At 44.9% G+C, this 27,118-nt stretch overlaps 1 protein-coding gene across 1 annotated transcript in view; it reads right to left on the bottom strand.

Moving 5' to 3' along the window:
- Positions 1–17,739, bottom strand: part of vill (villin-like) — a 77,777-nt gene extending 60,038 nt beyond the window's left edge. The window contains exons 1-8 of the mRNA XM_055928110.1: positions 17,668–17,739; positions 7,935–8,128; positions 5,059–5,167; positions 3,841–3,951; positions 2,574–2,782; positions 1,403–1,481; positions 923–1,021; positions 655–808 (exon numbers count right to left, since the gene is read on the bottom strand). Coding sequence (XP_055784085.1) covers positions 655–808; positions 923–1,021; positions 1,403–1,481; positions 2,574–2,782; positions 3,841–3,951; positions 5,059–5,167; positions 7,935–8,128; positions 17,668–17,739 — 1,027 coding nt within the window. The remainder of the gene's footprint in view (positions 1–654; positions 809–922; positions 1,022–1,402; positions 1,482–2,573; positions 2,783–3,840; positions 3,952–5,058; positions 5,168–7,934; positions 8,129–17,667) is intronic.
- Positions 17,740–27,118: the final 9,379 nt, after the last annotated feature.

Raw genomic sequence — 27,118 nt, 5'->3', positions numbered from 1 at the left:
AGTTACCTACCTTCGCTAGTTAATAGTAGTTACCTATGGTGGCTAGTTAATAGTAGTTACCTACCTTCGCTAGTTAATAGTAGTTACCTATGGTGGCTAGTTAATAGTAGTTACCTACCTTCGCTAGTTAATAGTAGTTACCTATGTTGGCTAGTTAATAGTAGTTACCTACCTTCGCTAGTTAATAGTAGTTACCTATGGTGACTAGTTAGTAGTAGTTACCTATCTTGGTTAGTTAATAGTAATTAACTATCTTGGCTAATTAATAGTAGTTACCTATGTTGGCTAGTTAATAGTAGTTATCTATCTTGGCTAGTTAATAGTAGTTACCTATCTTGGCTAGTTAATAGTAGTTACCTATCTTGGCTAGTTAGTAGTCGTTAGCAATCTTGGTTAGTTAGTAGTCGTTACCTATCTTGGCTAGTTAGTAGTTGGTACCTATCTTGGTTAGTTAGAAGTCGTTACCTATCTTGGCTATTTAATGGTAGTTACATATCTTGGCTAGTTAATAGTAGTTACCTATCTTAGCTAGTTAATAGTAGTTACCTATCTTAGTTAGTTAATAGTAGTTACCTATCTTAGCTAGTTAATAGTAGTTACCTATCTTAGTTAGTTAATAGTAGTTACCTATCTTGGCTAGTTAATAGTAGTTACCTATCTTCCCAGTGGTGTACACATTCCCCAGGCCCTTTGTCTGTCCCTTCTCTGTCCATGAAATGAAGAGGTGTTTGAACATGGCTGACTCTCCTCCCTCAGCCATCACCTCCACATTAGTGCTGCTGGAGTAGTTCTTAGCCTTGATGAAGCCCTGCAGAGGATAGAGGATGAGGGATGTTTTCTCTGCATTCAGGGTTGAATCTTAACCTGAGATGTGCATGTAATTTTCATGTGTTCCTGTTCTAGTTGGTCAACTGTGACTCACCACTGCCCTGCCCAGTGCCGAGCGACGCTCCTCTATAGACGCCTCCTTTCCCTTCCACACCAGCACACTCAAACCACCCTGGTCCACAATATAGCAGTCCTGACAGGGAGGGGGAGAGTGAGAGTGAGCGAGAGAGCGAGATAGTGAGAGAGCGAGATAGTGAGAGAGAGAGAGAGCAAGAGAGAGAGAGAGAGAGAGAGAGAGCGAGAGAGAGAGAGAGAGAGAGAGAGAGAGAGAGAGAGAGAGAGAGAGAGAGAGAGAGAGAGAGAGAGAGAGAGCGAGAGAGACAGAGACAGAGACAGAGAGAGAGAGAGTGTAATGGAAAAGCTGAACTGCCTTGCAGACTAAGGCCTTCTGTTAAGGACTGCGTGGCAAATGACACAGTAAAAATGTGAAAATGTATAGTTATAGGAATAAAAGGAAATGCAAGTTAGAATGAGGTTAATCAGGCAACATGAGGCAATAATAAAGTAGTTGTACCGTGGAGTGCAGCAGGTCTTGAGTCAGAGGCTGCATGGCTACCTCCTGGACGACCAGTTTGCCACTGTCATCAGACACACTGGGAGATAGACAGACAGTATCAGGAGCTAACATCCACACACATCACATCACCTTTGTTACACTCACACACACACCAAGGGGTGAGAAGAGACAATCTGAGTAACAGCCTTGGTATCAGTCTGGAGCATTAGCCTTGGTGTCAGTCTGGAACAATAGCCTTGGTGTCAGTCTGGAGCAACAGCCTTGGTGTCAGTCTGGAGCAACAGCCTTGGTGTCAGTCTGGAACATTAGCCTTGGTGTCAGTCTGGAACAATAGCCTTGGTGTCAGTCTGGAGCAATAGCCTTGGTGTCAGTCTGGAGCATTAGCCTTGGTGTCAGTCTGGAGCATTAGCCTTGGTGTCAGTCTGTAACATTAGCCTTGGTGTCAGTCTGGAACATTAGCCTTGGTGTCAGTCTGGAACATTAGCTTTGGTGTCAGTCTGGAACATTAGCCTTGGTGTCAGTCTGGAGCAATAGCCTTGGTGTCAGTCTGGAACAATAGCCTTGGTGTCAGTCTGGAGCAACAGCCTTGGTGTCAGTCTGGAACATTAGCCTTGGTGTCAGTCTGGAACATTAGCCTTGGTGTCAGTCTGGAGCAACAGCCTTGGTATCAGTCTGGAACATTAGCCTTGGTGTCAGTCTGGAACATTAGCCTTGGTGTCAGTCTGGAACATTAGCTTTGGTGTCAGTCTGGAACATTAGCCTTGGTGTCAGTCTGGAGCAATAGCCTTGGTGTCAGTCTGGAACAATAGCCTTGGTGTCAGTCTGGAGCAACAGCCTTGGTGTCAGTCTGGAACATTAGCCTTGGTGTCAGTCTGGAACATTAGCCTTGGTGTCAGTCTGGAGCAACAGCCTTGGTATCAGTCTGGAACATTAGCCTTGGTGTCAGTCTGGAACAATAGCCTTGGTGTCAGTCTGGAGAAATAGCCTTGGTGTCATTCTGGAACATTAGCCTTGGTGTCAGTCTGGAACAATAGCCTTGGTGTCAGTCTGTAGCAACAGCAGGGCTCTGGTCTGGCAGGGCAATAATGCTGCATAATTGAATGAAGAAACGGTTCCAGACTAAGGGACACTAACAGAACGAGACTGTCTCCAGAGTTAGTCTACGTACTTGTAGAGCCTGATGTTGGCGGTCTGCTGATAGTGGTCTGGTGTGTCATCAGGCTCCGCCTCCTTCAGCTTGCCTGACCTCTGACCCAGCACGGCCCTCATGATCTTCATCAGCTCAGGGGAGTCTTCCTCATCTCCCCCCTCCACCACCCCGATCTGAGCACGCCCCCCTCGCTCCCTGTCACGGATATCCTGGGCCAGCAGCACCGCCTGCAGGGACGGGAGAATATAACATTGTTTGTTAGGTGGGAAAACAACTAAACCTAACCAGTAAATACATAGAAACCAAACCTGGCATGGAACGGTTTAAATGGGCGGTCATCAAAGAAGAACAGTCATTAAAGGGGCGGTCATCAAAGAAGAACAGTCATTAAAGGGGCGGTCATCAAAGATGAACAGTCATTAAAGGAGCGGTCATCAAAGAAGAACAGTCATTAAAGGGGTGGTCATCAAAGAAGAACAGTCATTAAAGGAGCGGTCATCAAAGAAGAACAGTCATTAAAGGGGCGGTCATCAAAGAAGAACAGTCATTAAAGGGGTGGTCATCAAAGAAGAACAGTCATTAAAGGGGCGGTCATCAAAGATGAACAGTCATTAAAGGGGCGGTCATCAAAGATGAACAGTCATTAAAGGGGCGGTCATCAAAGATGAACAGTCATTAAAGGGGCGGTCATCAAAGATGAACAGGCATTAAAGGGGCGGTCATCAAAGATGAACAGGCATTAAAGGGGCGGTCATCAAAGATGAACAGTCATTAAAGGGGCGGTCATCAAAGAAGAACAGTCATTAAAGGAGCGGTCATCAAAGAAGAACAGTCATTAAAGGGGCGGTCATCAAAGAAGAACAGTCATTAAAGAGGCGGTCATCAAAGAAGAACAGTCATTAAAGGGGCGGTCATCAAAGAAGAACAGTCATTAAAGGGGCAGTCATCAATAAAGGGGTGGTCATCAAAGAAGAACAGTCATTTGATCATCATTATCATGATGGTACTCTAAACACACGGCCATGGTGTTCACTAGGACTACCTGGAGTTTGTCCCTCCTGTTGCTCTGAGGGTCAGGGTCAGGGGTTAGGGGTTAAGGGTTCAGGTTTAGAGTCAGGGTTAGAGGTCAGGGGTCAGTGCTTAAGGGTTCGGTGCCTTGATTTTCTCTCTCCTGTTGCTCTGAAGTTTAGGGTTAGAGGACGGGTCAGGATTTGGTGATGAGGTTAAAAGTTCAGAGTTAGGGAAAGGTGTTTAGGGATAGAGGTCGGGGGTCAGGATTAGATACCTTGAGTTTCTCACTCCGGTTGCTCTGAGGGCCGTTCCACTGAACTATGACCTTCCCCATGTCCAGAAGGAAGACGTCTCCACTGTTGAAGCTGTTCCACGACACCTCTACCTGGAAACACAACATACACTCAGAATACTGGTCACCTGGAAACACAACACACACTGAGAATACTGTTCACCTGGAAACACAATACACACTGAGAATACTGTTCACCTGGAAACACAATACACACTGAGAATACTGTTCACCTGGAAACACAATACACACTGAGAATACTGTTCACCTGGAAACACAATACACACTGAGAATACTGTTCACCTGGAAACACAACACACACTGAGAATACTGTTCACCTGGAAACACAATACACACTGAGAATACTGTTCACCTGGAAACACAATACACACTGAGAATACTGCTCACCTGGAAACACAACACACTGAGAATACTGTTCACCTGGAAACACAATACACACTGAGAATACTGTTCACCTGGAAACACAATACACACTGAGAATACTGTTCACCTGGAAACACAATACACACTGAGAATACTGTTCACCTGGAAACACAACACACTGAGAATACTGTTCACCTGGAAACACAATACACACTGAGAATACTGTTCACCTGGAAACACAACACACTGAGAATACTGTTCACCTGGAAACACAATACACACTGAGAATACTGTTCACCTGGAAACACAACACACACTGAGAATACTGTTCACCTGGAAACACAATACACACTGAGAATACTGTTCACCTGGAAACACAACACACACTGAGAATACTGTTCACCTGGAAACACAATACACACTGAGAATACTGTTCACCTGGAAACACAATACACACTGAGAATACTGTTCACCTGGAAAAACAACTGAGGCTGGGTTAGAGGGACTGAGGCTGGGTGAGAGGGACTGAGGCTGGGTTAGAGGGACTGAGGCTGGGTTAGAGGGACTGAGGCTGGGTTAGAGGGACTGAGGCTGGGTGAGAGGGACTGAGGCTGGGTTAGAGGGACTGAGGCTGGGTTAGAAAGACTGAGGCTGGGCTAGAGGGACTGAGGCTGGGTGAGAGGGACTGAGGCTGGGTGAGAGGGACTGAGGCTGGGCTAGAGGAACTGAGGCTGGGCTAGAGGGACTGAGGCTGGGTTACAGGGACTGAGGCTGGGTTACAGGGACTGAGGCTGGGTGAGAGAGACTGCTGCGTACCTCTGTGGCGGTGACATGCTTCCGTCCTTTAATGTGCAGCAGCCTCAGGATGCTGTACACATTGGATTCGACATGACGGAACCCCGACTCCACACCGCCCTTCTTATAGCTGAAGGAGAGGACAGGGGTTAGTCAGGTGGAGATATGAGGAGAGGACAGGGGTTAGTCAGGTGGAGATATGAGGAGAGGACAGGGGTTAGTCAGGTGGAGATATGAGGAGAGGACAGGGGTTAGTCAGGTGGAGATATGAGGAGAGGACAGGGGTTAGTCAGGTGGAGATATGAGGAGAGGACAGGGGTTAGTCAGGTGGAGATATGAGGAGAGGACAGGGGTTAGTCAGGTGGAGATATGAGGAGAGGACAGGGGTTAGTCAGGTGGAGATATGAGGAGAGGACAGGGGTTAGTCAGGTGGAGATATGAGGAGAGGACAGGGGTTAGTCAGGTGGAGATATGAGGAGAGGACAGGGGTTAGTCAGGTGGAGATATGAGGAGAGGACAGGGGTTAGTCAGGTGGAGATATGAGAACAGGACATGGGTTAGTCAGGTGGAGATATGAGGAGTGTCATGACCATATATAGGCATCAAGTTGAACAGAACACATATTTCTGACTTTTCACTTCCTGGTCAGGGAAAGTGCTGCCAAAGGAATTCTGTTTCACTCAGAGAAATAATTCCAATGGTTTTAGAAACTAGAGAGTGTTTTCTATCCAATATTAATAATAATATCCATATTGTACGAGCAAGAATTGAGTAGGAGGCCGTTTGAAATGGGCACGATTTCAATGGCTACTCAACACTTTCCCTTGCAGCCAGAAGAAGATAAGACCCTCAATATTTATTGGAAAGTAGCAACAAGCTCATCACCTTACACTTTCACCACCCTGTGAAGTTTATTTCATCTGTAGCCTAATAAACATTCACCAACCCTGTGAAGTTTATTTCATCTGTAGCCTAATAAACATTCACCAACCCTGTGAAGTTTATTTCATCTGTAGCCTAATAAACATTCACCAACCCTGTGAAGTTTATTTCATCTGTAGCCTAATAAACATTCACCAACCCTGTGAAGTTTATTTCATCTGTAGCCTAATAAACATTCACCAACCCTGTGAAGTTTATTTCATCTGTAGCCTAATAAACATTCACCAACCCTGTGAAGTTTATTTCATCTGTAGCCTAATAAACATTCACCAACCCTGTGAAGTTTATTTCATCTGTAGCCTAATAAACATTCACCAACCCTGTGAAGTTTATTTCATCTGTAGCCTAATAAACATTCACCAACCCTGTGAAGTTTATTTCATCTGTAGCCTAATAAACATTCACCAACCCTGTGAAGTTTATTTCATCTGTAGCCTAATAAACATTCACCAACCCTGTGAAGTTTATTTCATCTGTAGCCTAATAAACATTCACCACCCTGTGAAGTTTATTTCATCTGTAGCCTAATAAACTGCTCGCTTTCCCGAGTCGTAGTGAGAGGAGACACACAACATATCGCGTGATTCCAAGTTTACTTTAATATGACGGTTATTATATCAATATAATGGAGTTTCCACTGCCATTTCACTGCATAATTAATTTACACGACACCAAAAACATCCTACCATGTCGAACAAACAAATTGTCTGTCGGCATTTATACAATTGTATTGACCTTTCATATTTCCTCAGTCCGGCTGTGTAATGCGGCAGGTAATTCGTCAGCATGAACATGGTTGGATAGAAACGTGGTTAGTGTAAATGAACCTATGAGCTCCAAAACCCCAAAGTAATGGAAGATGAAGGCGTCAAACAGGGAGTTGATGTCAATGGATATTAAATATACCAAATATATTGTGATGGCATTGTCAGTGTATTCTAAAATCAAATGATATCTATAACAGGTTGGGACCAACATGGTGGAGTACCTGCACCAGACGGAGGTGTCCAGACCTATTTGTGTTGGCTCTTGTGGACTGCTCACACGTGTTTACAGTCGTTAGTGGACAGCATTGGAGCAAGGTACACTGCTTGGGGCACTGGAATCAAGTCCTATTGCGTGTTTGATATCAACTTTCCCATTGTGCCCCAGCATGGGAATTCCTACAGATCACAGTGTATCAGCTGCTCGGAACAGAATCCCCCGCAGTGAGAGGGCATGTCTTTGTTCCACTGAACAATAGTGGATCAAAATCTACTATTGTATTTTAGTGGGTGAAGTGACAGGAGCCTCTGGCTGATGTGTTCCTGTGAATTAATGGATGGATGAGCTATACGTGTCTCATTCCAATGCTATTATGCACTTAAAACTTCTTGAGAATACAGGGGGTGCTGTTTCGCATTAGCATAATTGTGTGTGGGGGAGGTGGGGGGTGCTCCCGGATCCGGGTTAGGTACTCTTAAGGCACGGTTTATAGCTCTGTTTAAATGGACTTTTAGTTCGTTTTTCTAATGCTTCTACTTTGTACCTACAGTTGTAGGTTTGTGGCTCGTTTGTCTTCAGTTCAACTATTGAAGCACGTTCTGCTTTCATTCTATCACAAGAATTATTTTAAATACAAATGTTACATTTAGGGGATTGTGAAAAGCGCTTTATGAACAAAATACAGTTATTAATTAATGAGTGATTAGTCCGTGTCCTTAGGAGAGCGAACTTCAAATATACTATTTTACAATTGTTCTGTGTAACAATGTTTTAACTCGACCCAAATGTAGACCTTAATTGTATGGTAAAACAGCAGGACGTGTGTGCGTGTGTGTGTGTGTGTGTGTGTGTGTGTGTGTGTGTGTGTGTGTGTGTGTGTGTGTGTGTGTGTGTGTGCGTGTGCGTGTGCGTGTGTGTGTGTGTAGTATAATATATGAATTATGTTATTTCCATCCCCCTAGGTCACTCACATGAGACCGTTCCTGAAGTAGCTCCTGAACTTGGAGGACTCTGCGGCCTGTACCTCCCTGTGCTGGACAGGACTGCCCCCCAGGAACTCATCCAGCTGAGTCACTAAGATGGCCGCCGCTCCCTGCTCATCCTGAGAGGAGGAGCTACCGATCCAGTAGTGGACGTCCATGGAGTTACTGGAGCCCTGACTCCTCTGGACACACACACGTATAGTACCAGTCAGAAGGTTGGAAACAGCTACTCATTCCAGGGTTTTTCTTTATTTTTTACTATTTTATACATTGTAGAATAATAGTGAAGACATCAAAATTATGAAATAACACATATGGAATCATGTATGTACCAAAAAAGTGTTAAACAAATATGTTTGGCAATCTTCAAAGTAGCCACCCTTTGCCTTGATGACAACTTTGCACACTCTTGGCATTGACTGGTGCTGTATATAGTATTTACATACTCTATTCTGTTACACACACATACATGTACATGACATAGATACACATCGGTCAAACTGCATACTGCACACACACATAGGCCATAATTCTTGAGGGGTCATTCTTCAATGGCGGTGGTAAATGCTGTCTCTTGACTTTGGCACCATGTAAAAACACTTTAAAATTACAAAAATAATATATATTTTATTTAACTGTTACTTCATCTGAAAGCATATAAGTCCTTTAAACTGTAAAACATATATTTATATGGATTATATAAACTACTGGGAGACAGCAGGTTGGTGATGTGTAGAGGTGTAGCGACATCTTTTACAGATATCTATCTAGTATTTTGATTTCTAGACACAATGTAGCAATACTCACATAGAGGACAATGTAGTAATACTCACATAGAAGACAATGTAGCAATACTCACATAGAGGACAATGTAGCAATACTCACATAGAGGACAATGTAGTAATACTCACATAGAGGACAATGTAGCAATACTCACATAGAGGACAATGTAGCAATACTCACATAGCGGACAATGTAGCAATACTCACATAGAGGACAATGTAGTATTACTCACATAGAGGACAATGTAGCAATACTCACATAGAGGACAATGTAGCAATACTCACATAGAGGACAATGTAGTATTACTCACACAGAGGACAATGTAGCAATACTCACATAGAGGACAATGTAGCAATACTCACACAGAGGACAATGTAGCAATACTCACATAGAGGACAATGTAGCAATACTCACATAGAGGACAATGTAGCAATACTCACATAGAGGACAATGTAGCAATACTCACATAGAGGATAATGTAGCAATACTCACATAGAGGACAATGTAGCAATACTCACATAGCGGACAATGTAGCAATACTCACATAGAGGACAATGTAGTATTACTCACATAGAGGACAATGTAGCAATACTCACACAGAGGACAATGTAGCAATACTCACATAAAGGACAATGTAGTATTACTCACATAGAGGACAATGTAGCAATACTCACATAGAGGACAATGTAGCAATACTCACACAGAGGACAATGTAGCAATACTCACATAGAGGACAATGTAGCAATACTCACATAGAGGACAATGTAGTATTACTCACATAGAGGACAATGTAGCAATACTCACATAGAGGACAATGTAGCAGTACTCACATAGAGGACAATGTAGTATTACTCACATAGAGGACAATGTAGCAATACTCACATAGAGGACAATGTAGCAATACTCACACAGAGGACAATGTAGCAATACTCACATAGAGGACAATGTAGCAATACTCACACAGAGGACAATGTAGCAATACTCACACAGAGGACAATGTAGCAATACTCACACAGAGGACAATGTAGTATTACTCACATAGAGGACAACGTAGCAATACTCACATAGAGGACAATGTAGCAATACTCACATAGAGGACAATGTAGCAATACTCACATAGAGGACAATGTAGCAATACTCACATAGAGGACAATGTAGCAATACTCACATAGAGGACAATGTAGCAATACTCACATAGAGGACAATGTAGCAATCTCCCTCAAAGAAGTTCCCAAAAGCTTGGTCCGGTACAGGAACCATCTTCATGTTCTGAAAAACAACAAGATCCTTTCAGAATATTATATTTCAAGCTCTGACAGAACACCAAAGAAAACCCAGTAGAGACCGCTGTATAACCCAGTAGAGACCGCTGTATAACCCAGTAGAGACCGCTGTATAACCCAGTAGAGACCGCTGTATAACCCAGTAGAGACCGCTGTATAACCCAGTGGAGACCGCTGTATAACCCAGTAGAGACCGCTGTATAACCCATTAGAGACCGCTGTATAACCCAGTAGAGACCGCTGTATAACCCAGTAGAGACCGCTGTATAACCCAGTAGAGACCGCTGTATAACCCAGTAGAGACCGCTGTATAACCCAGTGGAGACCGCTGTATAACCCAGTGGAGACCGCTGTATAACCCAGTAGAGACCGCTGTATAACCCAGTGGAGACCGCTGTATAACCCAGTAGAGACCGCTGTATAACCCAGTAGAGACCGCTGTATAACCCAGTGGAGACCGCTGTATAACCCAGTGGAGACCGCTGTATAACCCAGTGGAGACCGCTGTATAACCCAGTAGAGACCGTTGTATAACCCAGTAGAGACCGCTGTATAACCCAGTGGAGACCGCTGTATAACCCAGTGGAGACCGCTGTATAACCCAGTGGAGACCGCTGTATAACCCAGTGGAGACCGCTGTATAACCCAGTAGAGACCGCTGTATAACCCAGTGGAGACCGCTGTATAACCCAGTAGAGACCGCTGTATAACCCAGTAGAGACCGCTGTATAACCCAGTAGAGACCGCTGTATAACCCAGTGGAGACCGCTGTATAACCCAGTAGAGACCGCTGTATAACCCAGTAGAGACCGCTGTATAACCCAGTAGAGACCGATGTATAACCCAGTAGAGACCGCTGTATAACCCAGTGGAGACCGCTGTATAACCCAGTAGAGACCGCTGTATAACCCAGTAGAGACCGCTGTATAACCCAGTAGAGACCGCTGTATAACCCAGTAGAGACCGCTGTATAACCCAGTAGAGACCGCTGTATAACCCAGTGGAGACCGCTGTATAACCCAGTGGAGACCGCTGTATAACCCAGTAGAGACCGCTGTATAACCCAGTAGAGACCGCTGTATAACCCAGTAGAGACCGCTGTATAACCCAGTAGAGACCGCTGTATAACCCAGTAGAGACCGCTGTATAACCCAGTAGAGACCGCTGTATAACCCAGTGGAGACCGCTGTATAACCCAGTAGAGACCGCTGTATAACCCAGTAGAGACCGCTGTATAACCCAGTGGAGACCGCTGTATAACCCAGTAGAGACCGCTGTATAACCCAGTAGAGACCGCTGTATAACCCATTGGAGACCGCTGTATAACCCAGTAGAGACCGCTGTATAACCCAGTGGAGACCGCTGTATAACCCAGTAGAGACCGCTGTATAACCCAGTAGAGACCGCTGTATAACCCAGTAGAGACCGCTGTATAACCCAGTAGAGACCGCTGTATAACCCAGTAGAGACCGCTGTATAACCCAGTAGAGACCGCTGTATAACCCAGTAGAGACCGCTGTATAACCCAGTAGAGACCGCTGTATAACCCTGTAGAGACCGCTGTATAACCCAGTAGAGACCGCTGTATAACCCAGTGGAGACCGCTGTATAACCCAGTAGAGACCGCTGTATAACCCAGTAGAGACCGCTGTATAACCCAGTGGAGACCGCTGTATAACCCAGTAGAGACCGCTGTATAACCCAGTAGAGACCGCTGTATAACCCAGTAGAGACCGCTGTATAACCCAGTAGAGACCGCTGTATAACCCAGTAGAGACCGCTGTATAACCCAGTAGAGACCGCTGTATAACCCAGTAGAGACCGCTGTATAACCCAGTAGAGACCGCTGTATAACCCAGTAGAGACCGCTGTATAACCCGGTAGAGACCGCTGTATAACCCAGTGGAGACCGGTGTATAACACAGTAGAGACCGCTGTATAACCCAGTGGAGACCGCTGTATAACCCAGTGGAGACCGCTGTATAACCCAGTAGAGACCGCTAAATAACCCAGTAGAGACCGCTGTATAACCCAGTAGAGACCGCTGTATAACCCAGTAGAGACCGCTGTATAACCCAGTAGAGACCGCTGTATAACCCAGTAGAGACCGCTGTATAACCCAGTGGAGACCGCTCTATAACCCAGTAGAGACCGCTGTATAACCCAGTAGAGACCGCTAAATAACCCAGTAGAGACCGCTGTATAACCCAGTAGAGACCGCTGTATAACCCAGTAGAGACCGCTGTATAACCCAGTAGAGACCGCTGTATAACCCAGTGGAGACCGCTGTATAACCCAGTAGAGACCGCTGTATAACCCAGTAGAGACCGCTGTATAACCCAGTGGAGACCGCTGTATAACCCAGTAGAGACCGCTGTATAACCCAGTAGAGACCGCTGTATATGTAACGGCGATCCTCCTCCTCTCCATCTTCGGAAAAGGAGGAGTATTGAGGGAACCAAGGCGCAGCGAAGTTTGAACACATATTTATTAAACAAGACGAAAAACGAACACGAACTACACTTGAAATGATACAAAATAACAAACGACGTAGACTGACCTAAACATGAGAACTTACATAGACACGAAGAACGCACGAATAGGAAACAGACTACATAAACCGAACAAACCGTATACAGTTCCGTATGGTGCAAACATAACACAAACACGGAAGACAATCACCCACAAACAAACAGTGAAAACACCCTACCTAAATATGACTCTTAATTAGAGGAGAACGCAAAACACCTGCCTCTAATTAAGAGCCATACCAGGCAACCAAAACCAACATAGAAACAGATAACATAGACTGCCCACCCAAAACTAACGCCTTGACCAATTACACATACAAAAACAACATAAAACTGGTCAGGACCGTTACAGTATAACCCAGTAGAGACCGCTGTATAACCCAGTGGAGACCGCTGTATAACCCAGTAGAGACCGCTGTATAACCCAGTGGAGACCGCTGTATAACCCAGTAGAGACCGCTGTATAACCCAGTAGAGACCGCTGTATAACCCAGTAGAGACCGCTGTATAACCCAGTAGAGACCGCTGTATAACCCAGTAGAGACCGCTAAATAACCCAGTAGAGACCGCTGTATAACCCAGTAGAGACCGCTGTATAACCCAGTAGAGACCGCTGTATAACCCAGTAGAGACCGCTGTATAACCCAGTGGAGACTGCTGTATAACCCAGGAGAGACCGCTGTATAACCCAGTGGAGACCGCTGTATAACCCAGTATAACCCAGTAGAGACCGCTGTATAACCCAGTAGAGACCGCTGTATAACCCAGTGGAGACTGCTGTATAACCCAGGAGAGACCGCTGTATAACCCAGTGGAGACCGCTGTATAACCCAGTAGAGACCGCTGTATAACCCAGTGGAGACCGCTGTATAACCCAGTGGAGACCGCTGTATAACCCAGTAGAGACCGCTGTATAACCCAGTAGAGACCGCTGTATAACCTAGTAGAGACCGCTGTATAACCCAGTGGAGACCGCTGTATAACCCAGTAGAGACCGCTGTATAACCCAGTGAGACCGCTGTATAACCCAGTAGAGACCGCTGTATAACCCAGTGGAGACCGCTGTATAACCCAGTAGAGACCGCTGTATAACCCAGTAGAGACCGCTGTATAACCCAGTAGAGACCGCTGTATAACCCAGTAGAGGCTGCTGTATAACCCAGTGGAGACCGCTGTATAACCCAGTGGAGACCGCTGTATAACCCAGTAGAGACCGCTGTATAACCCAGTAGAGACCGCTGTATAACCCAGTAGAGACCGCTGTATAACCCAGTGGAGACCGCTGTATAACCCAGTAGAGACCGCTGTATAACCCAGTAGAGACCGCTGTATAACCCATTGGAGACCGCTGTATAACCCAGTAGAGACCGCTGTATAACCCAGTGGAGACCGCTGTATAACCCAGTAGAGACCGCTGTATAACCCAGTAGAGACCGCTGTATAACCCAGTAGAGACCGCTGTATAACCCAGTAGAGACCGCTGTATAACCCAGTAGAGACCGCTGTATAACCCAGTAGAGACCGCTGTATAACCCAGTAGAGACCGCTGTATAACCCAGTAGAGACCGCTGTATAACCCTGTAGAGACCGCTGTATAACCCAGTAGAGACCGCTGTATAACCCAGTGGAGACCGCTGTATAACCCAGTAGAGACCGCTGTATAACCCAGTAGAGACCGCTGTATAACCCAGTGGAGACCGCTGTATAACCCAGTAGAGACCGCTGTATAACCCAGTAGAGACCGCTGTATAACCCAGTAGAGACCGCTGTATAACCCAGTAGAGACCGCTGTATAACCCAGTAGAGACCGCTGTATAACCCAGTAGAGACCGCTGTATAACCCAGTAGAGACCGCTGTATAACCCAGTAGAGACCGCTGTATAACCCAGTAGAGACCGCTGTATAACCCGGTAGTGACCGCTGTATAACCCAGTGGAGACCGGTGTATAACCCAGTAGAGACCGCTGTATAACCCAGTGGAGACCGCTGTATAACCCAGTGGAGACCGCTGTATAACCCAGTAGAGACCGCTAAATAACCCAGTAGAGACCGCTGTATAACCCAGTAGAGACCGCTGTATAACCCAGTAGAGACCGCTGTATAACCCAGTAGAGACCGCTGTATAACCCAGTAGAGACCGCTGTATAACCCAGTGGAGACCGCTCTATAACCCAGTAGAGACCGCTGTATAACCCAGTAGAGACCGCTAAATAACCCAGTAGAGACCGCTGTATAACCCAGTAGAGACCGCTGTATAACCCAGTAGAGACCGCTGTATAACCCAGTAGGGACCGCTGTATAACCCAGTGGAGACCGCTGTATAACCCAGTAGAGACCGCTGTATAACCCAGTAGAGACCGCTGTATAACCCAGTGGAGACCGCTGTATAACCCAGTAGAGACCGCTGTATAACCCAGTAGAGACCGCTGTATATGTAACGGCGATCCTCCTCCTCTCCATCTTCGGAAAAGGAGGAGTATTGAGGGAACCAAGGCGCAGCGAAGTTTGAACACATATTTATTAAACAAGACGAAAAACGAACACGAACTACACTTGAAATGATACAAAATAACAAACGACGTAGACTGACCTAAACATGAGAACTTACATAGACACGAAGAACGCACGAATAGGAAACAGACTACATAAACCGAACAAACCGTATACAGTTCCGTATGGTGCAAACATAACACAAACACGGAAGACAATCACCCACAAACAAACAGTGAAAACACCCTACCTAAATATGACTCTTAATTAGAGGAGAACGCAAAACACCTGCCTCTAATTAAGAGCCATACCAGGCAACCAAAACCAACATAGAAACAGATAACATAGACTGCCCACCCAAAACTAACGCCTTGACCAATTACACATACAAAAACAACATAAAACTGGTCAGGACCGTTACAGTATAACCCAGTAGAGACCGCTGTATAACCCAGTGGAGACCGCTGTATAACCCAGTAGAGACCGCTGTATAACCCAGTGGAGACCGCTGTATAACCCAGTAGAGACCGCTGTATAACCCAGTAGAGACCGCTGTATAACCCAGTAGAGACCGCTGTATAACCCAGTAGAGACCGCTGTATAACCCAGTAGAGACCGCTAAATAACCCAGTAGAGACCGCTGTATAACCCAGTAGAGACCGCTGTATAACCCAGTAGAGACCGCTGTATAACCCAGTAGAGACCGCTGTATAACCCAGTGGAGACTGCTGTATAACCCAGGAGAGACCGCTGTATAACCCAGTGGAGACCGCTGTATAACCCAGTATAACCCAGTAGAGACCGCTGTATAACCCAGTAGAGACCGCTGTATAACCCAGTGGAGACTGCTGTATAACCCAGGAGAGACCGCTGTATAACCCAGTGGAGACCGCTGTATAACCCAGTAGAGACCGCTGTATAACCCAGTGGAGACCGCTGTATAACCCAGTGGAGACCGCTGTATAACCCAGTAGAGACCGCTGTATAACCCAGTAGAGACCGCTGTATAACCTAGTAGAGACCGCTGTATAACCCAGTGGAGACCGCTGTATAACCCAGTAGAGACCGCTGTATAACCCAGTGAGACCGCTGTATAACCCAGTAGAGACCGCTGTATAACCCAGTGGAGACCGCTGTATAACCCAGTAGAGACCGCTGTATAACCCAGTAGAGACCGCTGTATAACCCAGTAGAGACCGCTGTATAACCCAGTAGAGGCTGCTGTATAACCCAGTGGAGACCGCTGTATAACCCAGTGGAGACCGCTGTATAACCCAGTAGAGACCGCTGTATAACCCAGTAGAGACCGCTGTATAACCCAGTAGAGACCGCTGTATAACCCAGTGGAGACCGCTGTATAACCCAGTAGAGACCGCTGTATAACCCAGTAGAGACCGCTGTATAACCCAGTAGAGACCGCTGTATAACCCAGTAGAGACCGCTGTATAACCCAGTGGAGACCGCTGTATAACCCAGTAGAGACCGCTGTATAACCCAGTAGAGACCGCTGTATAACCCAGTAGAGACCGCTGTATAACCCAATGGAGACCGCTGTATAACCCAGTGGAGACCGCTGTATAACCCAGTAGAGACCGCTGTATAACCCTGTAGAGACCGCTGTATAACCCAGTAGAGACCGCTGTATAACCCAGTAGAGACCGCTGTATAGCCCAGTAGAGACTGCTGTATAACCCAGTGGAGACCGCTGTATAACCCAGTAGAGACCGCTGTATAACCCTGTAGAGACCGCTGTATAACCCAGTAGAGACCGCTGTATAACCCAGTAGAGACCGCCGTATAACCCAGTAGAGACCGCTGTATAACCCAGTAGAGACCGCTGTATAACCCAGTGGAGACCGCTGTATAACCCAGTAGAGACCGCTGTATAACCTAGTAGAGACCGCTGTATAACCCAGTGGAGACCGCTGTATAACCCAGTAGAGACCGCTGTATAACCCAGTAGAGACCGCTGTATAACCCAGTAGAGACCGCTGTATAACCCAGTAGAGACCGCTGTAAAACCCAGTTGAGACCGCTGTATAACCCAGTAGAGACCGCTGTATAACCCAGTAGAGACCGCTGTATAACCCAGTAGAGACCGCTGTATAACCCAGTAGAGACCGCTGTATAACCCAGTGGAGACCGCTGTATAACCCAGTAGAGACCGCTGTATAACCCAGTAGAGACCGCTGTATAACCCAGTAGAGACCGCTGTATAACCCAGTAGAGACCGCTGTATAACCCAGTGGAGACCGCTGTATAACCCAGTGTAGACTTCTGTATAAACAGTCTTCATTTTTGTGCCAGTTTGCTAATGTAGCAATGTAGTACAGATGGAGGATCTTAATTTGATCCAGTTTGCTACAGCAGGATAATAATCCTGCAGCAACAGGAAATGTGAATTATTAAATAGATTAAAATGTATTGATACATTTCTCATAAGGGAAAATAAAGTCTACAATTTTCAAAGTGGAAATTCCAAACTTTAGAAGCCTTTTTAAACCTCAAGTAAATTACAAGTTTAAAATGTCCTGCATTGCAGAAAAGTTATCCCGCAACAGGGTGATCAAATGAAGATCCTACATCTGTACAGTATATTACAATATGAAGTATTTAGAAAGACTTGTGACTTACATTGATGGTCCAGATCTGTAGGCCAGACTTCCTGCTGACATGCTGAAAGGCTTCCGGAGGTTCTTCAGTCATTCTGCACAACTAACAACACAGTAGAGAGCATGCTGAATGTGAATCACCTCAGAAAGCTGCATGTTTACTGAAAAGTGCCTATCTTCCACATAACCCCCAAGCTACCAACACATTTTAACACATATTTTAACAAACAAAAAGTTTTCTCATGTTGGAGCTGTTTGGGCCAACTAAAAATGTTAAGTTCAGGTAACACTTTGACTGAAAAGTTGAGTAAACAAAAAAAGTCTGTGGAACTAAAAGTTAGTTGAAATAGATAGATTTTTTTTTACAGTGTACATCGATAACCAACTGGGGTCATTTTGACCCCAAGAAGAAACTATTGGAAAAAGCAACAATCACAGCAAAATATCAAATTATTTATTTAAAAAAATCATAATTAGGCATGTAAATAATTGTATCCAAAATGTGTTTTTTTGGGCAGAAATGCCTTCTGGAACATGTAAACTTTCATGTGCCTTAAAAACAAACGTGTCTGCCATCTGTAAATACTAAAAAAATGTATAATATTTACGAGCCTAGTTGGTTTAGCAATGGAAAAATTCAGGAACCTTTCTGTGGCTGTACTAGAGAATGCAGGCACGTGGGAGACCGGGGAATCGGGGATGAAGGAGTAGGCTGTCCTTGTAAATAAGAATTTGTTCTAAACTGACTTGCCTAGTTAATAAAGGTCACACTAAGAGAGCATAACATTTCTACACCCTAATTTTCTAATTGTAGTCTAACCAATACCCAAACAGAGATTAAGTGAAAATAAAAATCTCATTGATTTATCAAGACCAGTCCCCAAGCTTGTCTCAGAGCAGAGTGAAACGGTGCTGAAATAGTTGTAGGTTATTGATTCAAATCCTGTTTCTTCTAACTTCAATATGCTCCTTAAATAAATAAGACCTACACCACTTTTAACAGCACGTTACTCAACACTAGTGAGACTCATGTCACCTATGGTAGGACTACAGTACATCGAAAAATATGACGTGACTCTCCGCCAATCACTACATATAGAGGATTGGAGGATATTTCTGTAATTCAGTGATATTTATTCACATAGTAATTCGTTATGGAGCCATAAACAAATAAACATCTGCATTTTGAAAGAGTATTTTTATAATTATTTTATTAACGAAAGTATAAAGATGCCATTATTAGTTACATTGTTTTAGTTTGAGCGCGCAGACTGGCACTAAGAACAGAACAGCGGGAACGTTTCCCTAGTCAGCACCGTTATTAGTACAATGCCCCTTAAAGTGTTGCCAATGGGGTCCCACCCCCCTCCCTCTCCCTTCCACATGGGCTAGGTCGGTCGTCTGTGCTCAACTCTGCGGCCCATCCCGTGCCCCCTGCCATCGTGCCTTGAACCTGGCACGCGTTCAGTGGATACAGCTGGAGAACTGCAAGGCAATCCCATCATGCACCACTCGGGAGCCATGACCAACACACATTGTCCTGCTAATAACAGGGTTCATAATATATCTGTGAGAATATCCAACGGGCTTTTATATCATTCTAAATTAATAACAATAATAATAATAGTTACTAATTTGTAAATAAAGCCAGTTTGTTATTTAAAATGATTTATTTCTGTTTTTTGAGGGAGAGAAACCAAAAACCTACAATCATCTCATGGGTCTCCCAGTTGAGGATGGCATGAAGCAGCATCTGTAGCAACACAGCTTGCACTGCGATGCATCTTCTTAGACCGTTGCACCACTCAGGCGCTGTATAACGTGACCGGTCGGGAATGGCCTACAGTACTACAGTAAGAGCAAATTAATCCTAACAAAATAAAATAATACAAACCTTAGTGTAACAACAGTTTTAGTAAGTAATACTGAAGTCGTGCACAATTATCAGATTCTATTTAGGTTTATGTCGCCCATTCGTTGTCAGTTAGAGACACAAATGACCTCTAAATCCCACGGCGTAAACTCGCAATTTTTAAAGGAGGAACCACTGTATGTTATCCTTTCTAAAGTGGCTTTTTTAAAGAACGAACTGCACGTGTTGCTCTCCACTTTCTGGAGGACCGAGGTTTGAAATCAGTGGAACGCCTCGTGGAAGTATGATAGCTAAGGAGATGGAGACGGAGAAAATTCAGGCGTTTGATTGCAAATACGGAGGGAGTTAAAGAGAGAGAACACAGAAGGCTGTTGTATAAAACTCCTGTCTCTGGATTACATCTTCAAACTAAAGGGCAACCATGGCCTCCGTGACAGACAGGGAGAATAGTCCATCCATGTATTCCGGTAAGATAGTCTAGCTAGCTACATTTTCAAATATTACACATTTATAATTTTGTCAGAAAGTTGTTTCCATTGCAAGTTAAAGCTGTTAGTTGGCTGGCTTGCTATTCGTATGTTATTCGTATCTCAGCGCCATTTGCATTGCTAGTTATTGTGCTGACAAACTGCCTGGGAGCTCCTCAGTGGTGAAACTCCTCCTCCTTCAATCAGTGGTGAACCAGGTGGAACAAATCTTCCAGGCAATCTGGGCGTGCCAGCACCTGGCTCTGCTGTTGTCTTTAGACCGCAGTGAAAGGAGCATTTATAAAACCACAAGACCAAGGAAACTTGATCTTTGTGATCAAGGTGACTGTGCAAGTCCAAGCCCTCCACAGAACTGTGAAAGACAGCCGGTTTTTCACCTGTTTACTGCCAACCAAAGAATGGTAAATAAAAGACAAACAACTGATTCTATGGCTGTTTATTGAGTGAAATCCAGTTAAAATCTTCATGTGGCGGGATTGTCCTTTTCAAGTGGGGAATTGCACAAGAAAGAGGTAAAAACTTGACAGTTATAGCCTAATGTTAGATAGCTACAGTAGTTAACATTGAACCTAGCTAGTTGGTTAGCTTTAGCTACCTGTAGATTCATGCAGGGTAGTAACGCTATGAGTTGGGATTATGGTTCATTGTTTAGCTAGCTAGCTACATAACAACAACAACAAAATATTCCACTATGCAAGTAATCATTTCACTGTACCGTTTACACCTTCTAACAAGCTAGAAACTAACCAGAAACATTGTTCAGAAAGATGCTTTTAGGTGCCTGGTTTGCTAAATTGACATATACTAAATTCATTTTTAAACTGAGGAATTTATTGGTGTTAAAAAGCACCAGTTATGCTATTTTGGACCACCAGGCTGCTGATGTCATGCAGCCTGTCGTTTTTGTCTTTACACTTTTTCAGAGACCTGAAAGTAGCTGTGCAGCGACGCTCCCCATCTAACCTGACAGAGCTTGAGAGGATCTGCAGAGAAGAATGGGAGAAACTCCCCAAATACAGGTGTGCCAAGCTTGTAGAGTCAAACCCAAGAAGACTCGAGGCTGTAATCACTACCAAAGGTGATTCAACAAACTACTGAGTAAAGGGTCTGAATATCTATGTAAATGTGATATTTAAAAAATGTAAACCTGTTTTTGCTTTGTCATTATGGGGTATTATCTGTAGATTGATGAGGGGGGGGGGGACCTTTTAATAGATCTTTGAATAAGGCTTCAACATAACAAAATGGGGAAAAAGTCAAGGGTTCTGAATATTTCCGAATGCCTTGTACGTGGTATAGAACCTTAGGCAGGTACGTGGGGGTGCTACATCTCTGCTGGTGATATGTCTATCTGGCCTAAATCACAGATACAGGTCCCCCTCCACCCTCTGCTGGTGATATGCCTAAATCACAGATACAGGTCCCCCTCCACCCTCTGTTGGTGATATGTCTATCTGGCCTAAATCACAGATACAGGTCCCCCTCCACCCTCTGCTGGTGATATGTCTATCTGGCCTAAATCACAGATACAGGTCCCCCTCCACCCTCTGCTGGTGATATGACTATCTGGCCTAAATCACAGATACAGGTCCCCCTCCACCCTCTGCTGGTGATATGTCTATCTGGCCTAAATCACAGATAAAGGTCCCCCTCCACCCTCTGCTGGTGATATGTCTATCTGGCCTAAATCACAGATACAGGTCCCCCTCCACCCTCTGCTGGTGATATGTCTATCTGGCCTAAATCACAGATACAGGTCCCCCTCCACCCTCTGCTGGTGATATGTCTATCTGGCCTAAATCACAGATACAGGTCCCCCTCTGCTGGTGATATGTCTATCTGGCCTAAATCACAGATACAGGTCCCCCTCCACCCTCTGCTGGTGATATGTCTATCTGGCCTAAATCACAGATACAGGTCCCCCTCCACCCTCTGCTGGTGATATGTCTATCTGGCCTAAATCACAGATACAGGTCCCCCTCCACCCTCTGTTGGTGATATGTCTATCTGGCCTAAATCACAGATACAGGTCCCCCTCCACCCTCTGCTGGTGATATGTCTATCTGGCCTAAATCACAGATACAGGTCCCCTCTCTGCTGGTGATATGTCTATCTGGCCTAAATCACAGATACAGGTCCCCCTCCACCCTCTGCTGGTGATATGTCTATCTGGCCTAAATCACAGATACAGGTCCCCCTCCACCCTCTGCTGGTGATATGTCTATCTGGCCTAAATCACAGATACAGGTCCCCCTCCACCCTCTGTTGGTGATATGTCTATCTGGCCTAAATCACAGATACAGGTCCCCCTCCACCCTCTGCTGGTGATATGTCTATCTGGCCTAAATCACAGATACAGGTCCCCCTCTGCTGGTGATATGTCTATCTGGCCTAAATCACAGATACAGGTCCCCCTCCACCCTCCGCTGGTGATATGTGTATCTGGCCTAAATCACAGATACAGGTCCCCCTCCACCCTCTGTTGGTGATATGTCTATCTGGCCTAAATCACAGATACAGGTCCCCCTCCATCCTCTGCTGGTGATATGTCTATCTGGCCTAAATCACAGATACAGGTCCCCCTCTGCTGGTGACATGTCTATCTGGCCTAAATCACTGATACAGGTCCCCCTCCACCCTCTGCTGGTGATATGTCTATCTGGCCTAAATCACAGATACAGGTCCCCCTCCACCCTCTGCTGGTGATATGTCTATCTGGCCTAAATCACAGATACAGGTCCCCCTCCACCCTCTGCTGGTGATATGTCTATCTGGCCTAAATCACAGATACAGGTCCCCCTCCACCCTCTGCTGGTGATATGTCTATCTGGCCTAAATCACAGATACAGGTCCCCCTCTGCTGGTGATATGTCTATCTGGCCTAAATCACAGATACAGGTCCCCCTCCACCCTCTGCTGGTGATATGTCTATCTGGCCTAAATCACAGATACAGGTCCCCCTCCACCCTCTGCTGGTGATATGTCTATCTGGCCTAAATCACAGATACAGGTCCCCCTCCACCCTCTGCTGGTGATATGTCTATCTGGCCTAAATCACAGATACAGGTCCCCCTCTGCTGGTGATATGTCTATCTGGCCTAAATCACAGATACAGGTCCCCCTCCACCCTCTGCTGGTGATATGTCTATCTGGCCTAAATCACAGATACAGGTCCCCCTCCACCCTCTGCTGGTGATATGTCTATCTGGCCTAAATCACAGATACAGGTCCCCCTCCACCCTCTGCTGGTGATATGTCTATCTGGCCTAAATCACTGATACAGGTCCCCCTCCACCCTCTGCTGGTGATATGTCTAAATCACAGATACAGGTCCCCCTCCACCCTCTGCTGGTGACATGTCTATCTGGCCTAAATCACAGATACAGGTCCCCCTCCACCCTCTGCTGGTGTGGATAACGTGTCATTATGTCTCCATGGAAACCTTTATTCAAATTAAGATCCTATCTACTCTAGGACTGTAGGTGGAGATGTTTTGGGCTGGGGTCAAAACAAATGATATGTCCATATTGATAGAGAAACACTAAACAATGATTTAGATTTGGTAAGAACAAGTTGAATGAAGAATTTAATAAACCATCTCTGGGCTGTGAACAGAAATAAGCCTCTGGGGTCAAAATGACCCGAGTCGGTAGTTTTAAGGTCACAGGCAAGTAGACGTTCTGCTGTAAAGATCTCATTATGAAAGCAGGTAATCTCATGACTATTCTCTCTGTTCTGGAGAACAGTTGGCCTAAGAACAGACAGGCCTGTCAACTTGGCGTCAACTTGGCACTATGGCAACAAACAACTTCCGCAATCAGAGGCGTGTAAATGCCCCTTCGGACAGATATCAGCACTGCCAGTCAAACACACAGGGTGTCACTGAGCAAACACTACGACATACCACTATCAAATTAGTGTCACGGTAGGACTATAAAATATCACTGAGTGTAAGACTACAGCCTGCTGTACTGTGTGAGAACGCAAAGGCAAAACCAAAGCAGAGAACTATGGGTGAGCTTTGATTTATGAGAACACAGCTACATGACCGCTTTAGAGCAAGAGAGAGGAAGTTGAGTTACTGAATTAATACAGATTCTTACTTACTATATACAGATAGTTAGATAGAGGAAGGCATTCTATATACAGATAGTAAGGTAGAGGAAGTCACACTATATACAGATGGTAAGGTAGAGGAAGTCACACTATATACAGATAGTTAGATAGAGGAAGTCACACTATATACAGATGGTAAGGTAGAGGAAGTCACACTATATACAGATAGTTAGATAGAGGAAGTCATTCTATATACAGATAGTAAGGTAGAGGAAGTCACACTATATACAGATAGTAAGGTAGAGGAAGTCACACTATATACAGATGGTAAGGTAGAGGAAGGCATTCTATATACAGATAGTTAGATAGAGGAAGTCATTCTATATACAGATAGTTAGATAGAGGAAGTCATACTATATACAGATAGTTAGATAGAGGAAGTCATTATATATACAGATAGTTAGATAGAGGAAGTCATTCTATATACAGATAGTTAGATAGAGGAAGTCATACTATATACAGATAGTTAGATAGAGGAAGTCATTATATATACAGATAGTTAGATAGAGGAAGTCATTCTATATACAGATAGTTAGATAGAGGAAGTCATTCTATATACAGATAGTTAGATAGAGGAAGTCATTCTATATACAGATAGTTAGATAGAGGAAGTCATTCTATATACAGATAGTTAGATAGAGGAAGTCATTCTATATACAGATAGTTAGATAGAGGAAGTCATTCTATATACAGATAGTTAGATAGAGGAAGGCATTCTATATACAGATAGTTAGATAGAGGAAGTCATTCTATATACAGATAGTTAGATAGAGGAAGTCATTCTATATACAGATAGTTAGATAGAGGAAGGCATTCTATATACAGATAGTAAGGTAGAGGAAGTCATTCTATATACAGATAGTTAGATAGAGGAAGTCATTCTATATACAGATAGTTAGATAGAGGAAGTCATTCTATATACCATTTCAGAGTACTATTACAACCTTCTCTTTTAGAAACAGGTTTGAGTGTTGCTGGGCAGTTGATTGACAGCTCTAAGGTGTAGTGAAGACGGGGAGTGTGTGGTGAGTGGAGCTTGGTGACCTCAAACAGGATGTGAACCGACTGCCTGCAAAAATCTCAAACAAACTATCCCCAGCCCTTATTAAAACCTGCTCTGTCATGGTACCAGGGATAAGTCCCAAATGTCAGCCTACTTCCTACATAATGAACTTTGGGGCCCAATAACACCAACCCTCTATGAGCCCTGGCCAATAGTAGTTCATTACGGAGTAGTGTGCCATTTTGGGACGGAAACCTAATCTCAGATTAAGGCCTGACTCATTTAAAACAAACATGAATGTCACTACAGTATTCAACTTCAACAATAGGGTTATGTGCTAACAGTGATTTCACTGGCAACGCCCTAGTGGTACGGAAGGCCAAACCAGGATGCCTGTCACCTACCATCGTTACTACTACTAGATGTGGAGTCAGGTACAGGTGGAGTCAGGTACAGGTGGAGTCAGGTACAGGTGGAGTCAGGTACAGGTGGAGTCAGGTACATGTGGAGTCAGGTACAGGTGGAGTCAGGTACAGGTGGAGTCAGGTAAAGGTGGAGTCAGGTACAGGTGGAGTCAGGTACAGGTGGAGTCAGGTACAGGTGGAGTCAGGTACAGGTGGAGTCAGGTACAGGTGGAGTCAGGTACAGGTGGAGTCAGGTACAGGTGGAGTCAGGTACAGGTGGAGTCAGGTAAATGTGGAGTCAGGTACAGGTGGAGTCAGGTAATATTGTAATGCAAGGTTTATACAGCATACACACTGATCACATGACTCATCATCATCATGTCAACTGAATGTCAACATTCCAAATAAAAAAGGTGGTATGATTAATCTAACCTGAAATAATTAGTTTACTACTGTCCCATACTTATGCACCACTCCTAACTACTACAGGCTTCTGGAAGTGACTAGAAGTGACTGAGTCAATGCGGTTCTGCTGGCAGACTGGCCTATGAAGGACAACTCCTTTAGTACATAAAAGGGTGCTGTTTATATGTCTGTTGACTGTATCAAAATGATCCCAATATACTGCAGCACTAGCTTAGTGGTCCTATGTGATGGAACCAGGGGAAATATCTGGCGTACGGTGACTTTGTTCAATTCCAAATGCTAGTTCAGCTGATGATGACTGCTTGTCCTGCCAGGCGTCTAGGTTCTCCTCAGACAAACAGATTGTGAACAAGTCCATTAACTAGCCTCCACCCACCAAAAGTTTAGTTTCACATGAGAAGTAACAACTGCAATACTTAAAAGTTATGATCAGGCTTATTAAAATAGCACTGATGGAGCTGATGGCACTGATGGAGCTGATAGCACTGATGGAGCCCTAACCGTTCCTAACCCTAACCCTTCCTAACACCTCATAGCCCTCCCTAACCCCTCCTAACACATCATAACCCTTCCTAACACCTCATAGCCCTCCCTAACCCCTCACAGCCCTCCCTAACCCCTCCTAACACATCATAACCCTTCCTAACACCTCATAGCCCTCCCTAACCCCTCCTAACACATCATAACCCTTCCTAACACCTCCATAGCCCTCCCTAACCCCTCCTAACACCTCATAACCCTCCCTAACACATCATAACCCTTCCTAAACCTCATAACCCTTCCTAACCCCTCATAGCCCTTCCTAACCCCTCCTAACACCTCATAACCCTTCCTAACCCCTCATAGCCCTTCCTAACCCCTCCTAACACATCATAACCCTTCCTAACACCTCCTAATCATTACTAACCTCTCCTAACCCTTCCTAAACCCTCCTAATCATTACTAACCTCTCCTAACCCTTCCTAACCAATCTTAACCCTTCATAACCTCTCCTAGCTCTTCCTAACCCCTCCTAACCCCTCCTAACCTCTCCTATCCCTTCCTAACCCTTCCTAACCCTTCCTAACCTCTCCTAACCCTTCCTAAACCCTCTAATCATTACTAACCTCTCCTAACCCTTCCTAACCAATCTTAACCCTTCCTAACCTCTCCTAACCCTTCCT

Source organism: Salvelinus fontinalis, chromosome 7 (assembly GCF_029448725.1).
Source record: "Salvelinus fontinalis isolate EN_2023a chromosome 7, ASM2944872v1, whole genome shotgun sequence".
Classification (NCBI taxonomy): Eukaryota; Metazoa; Chordata; class Actinopteri; order Salmoniformes; family Salmonidae; genus Salvelinus; species Salvelinus fontinalis.
This window is presented reverse-complemented; position numbering and strand designations above follow the sequence as displayed.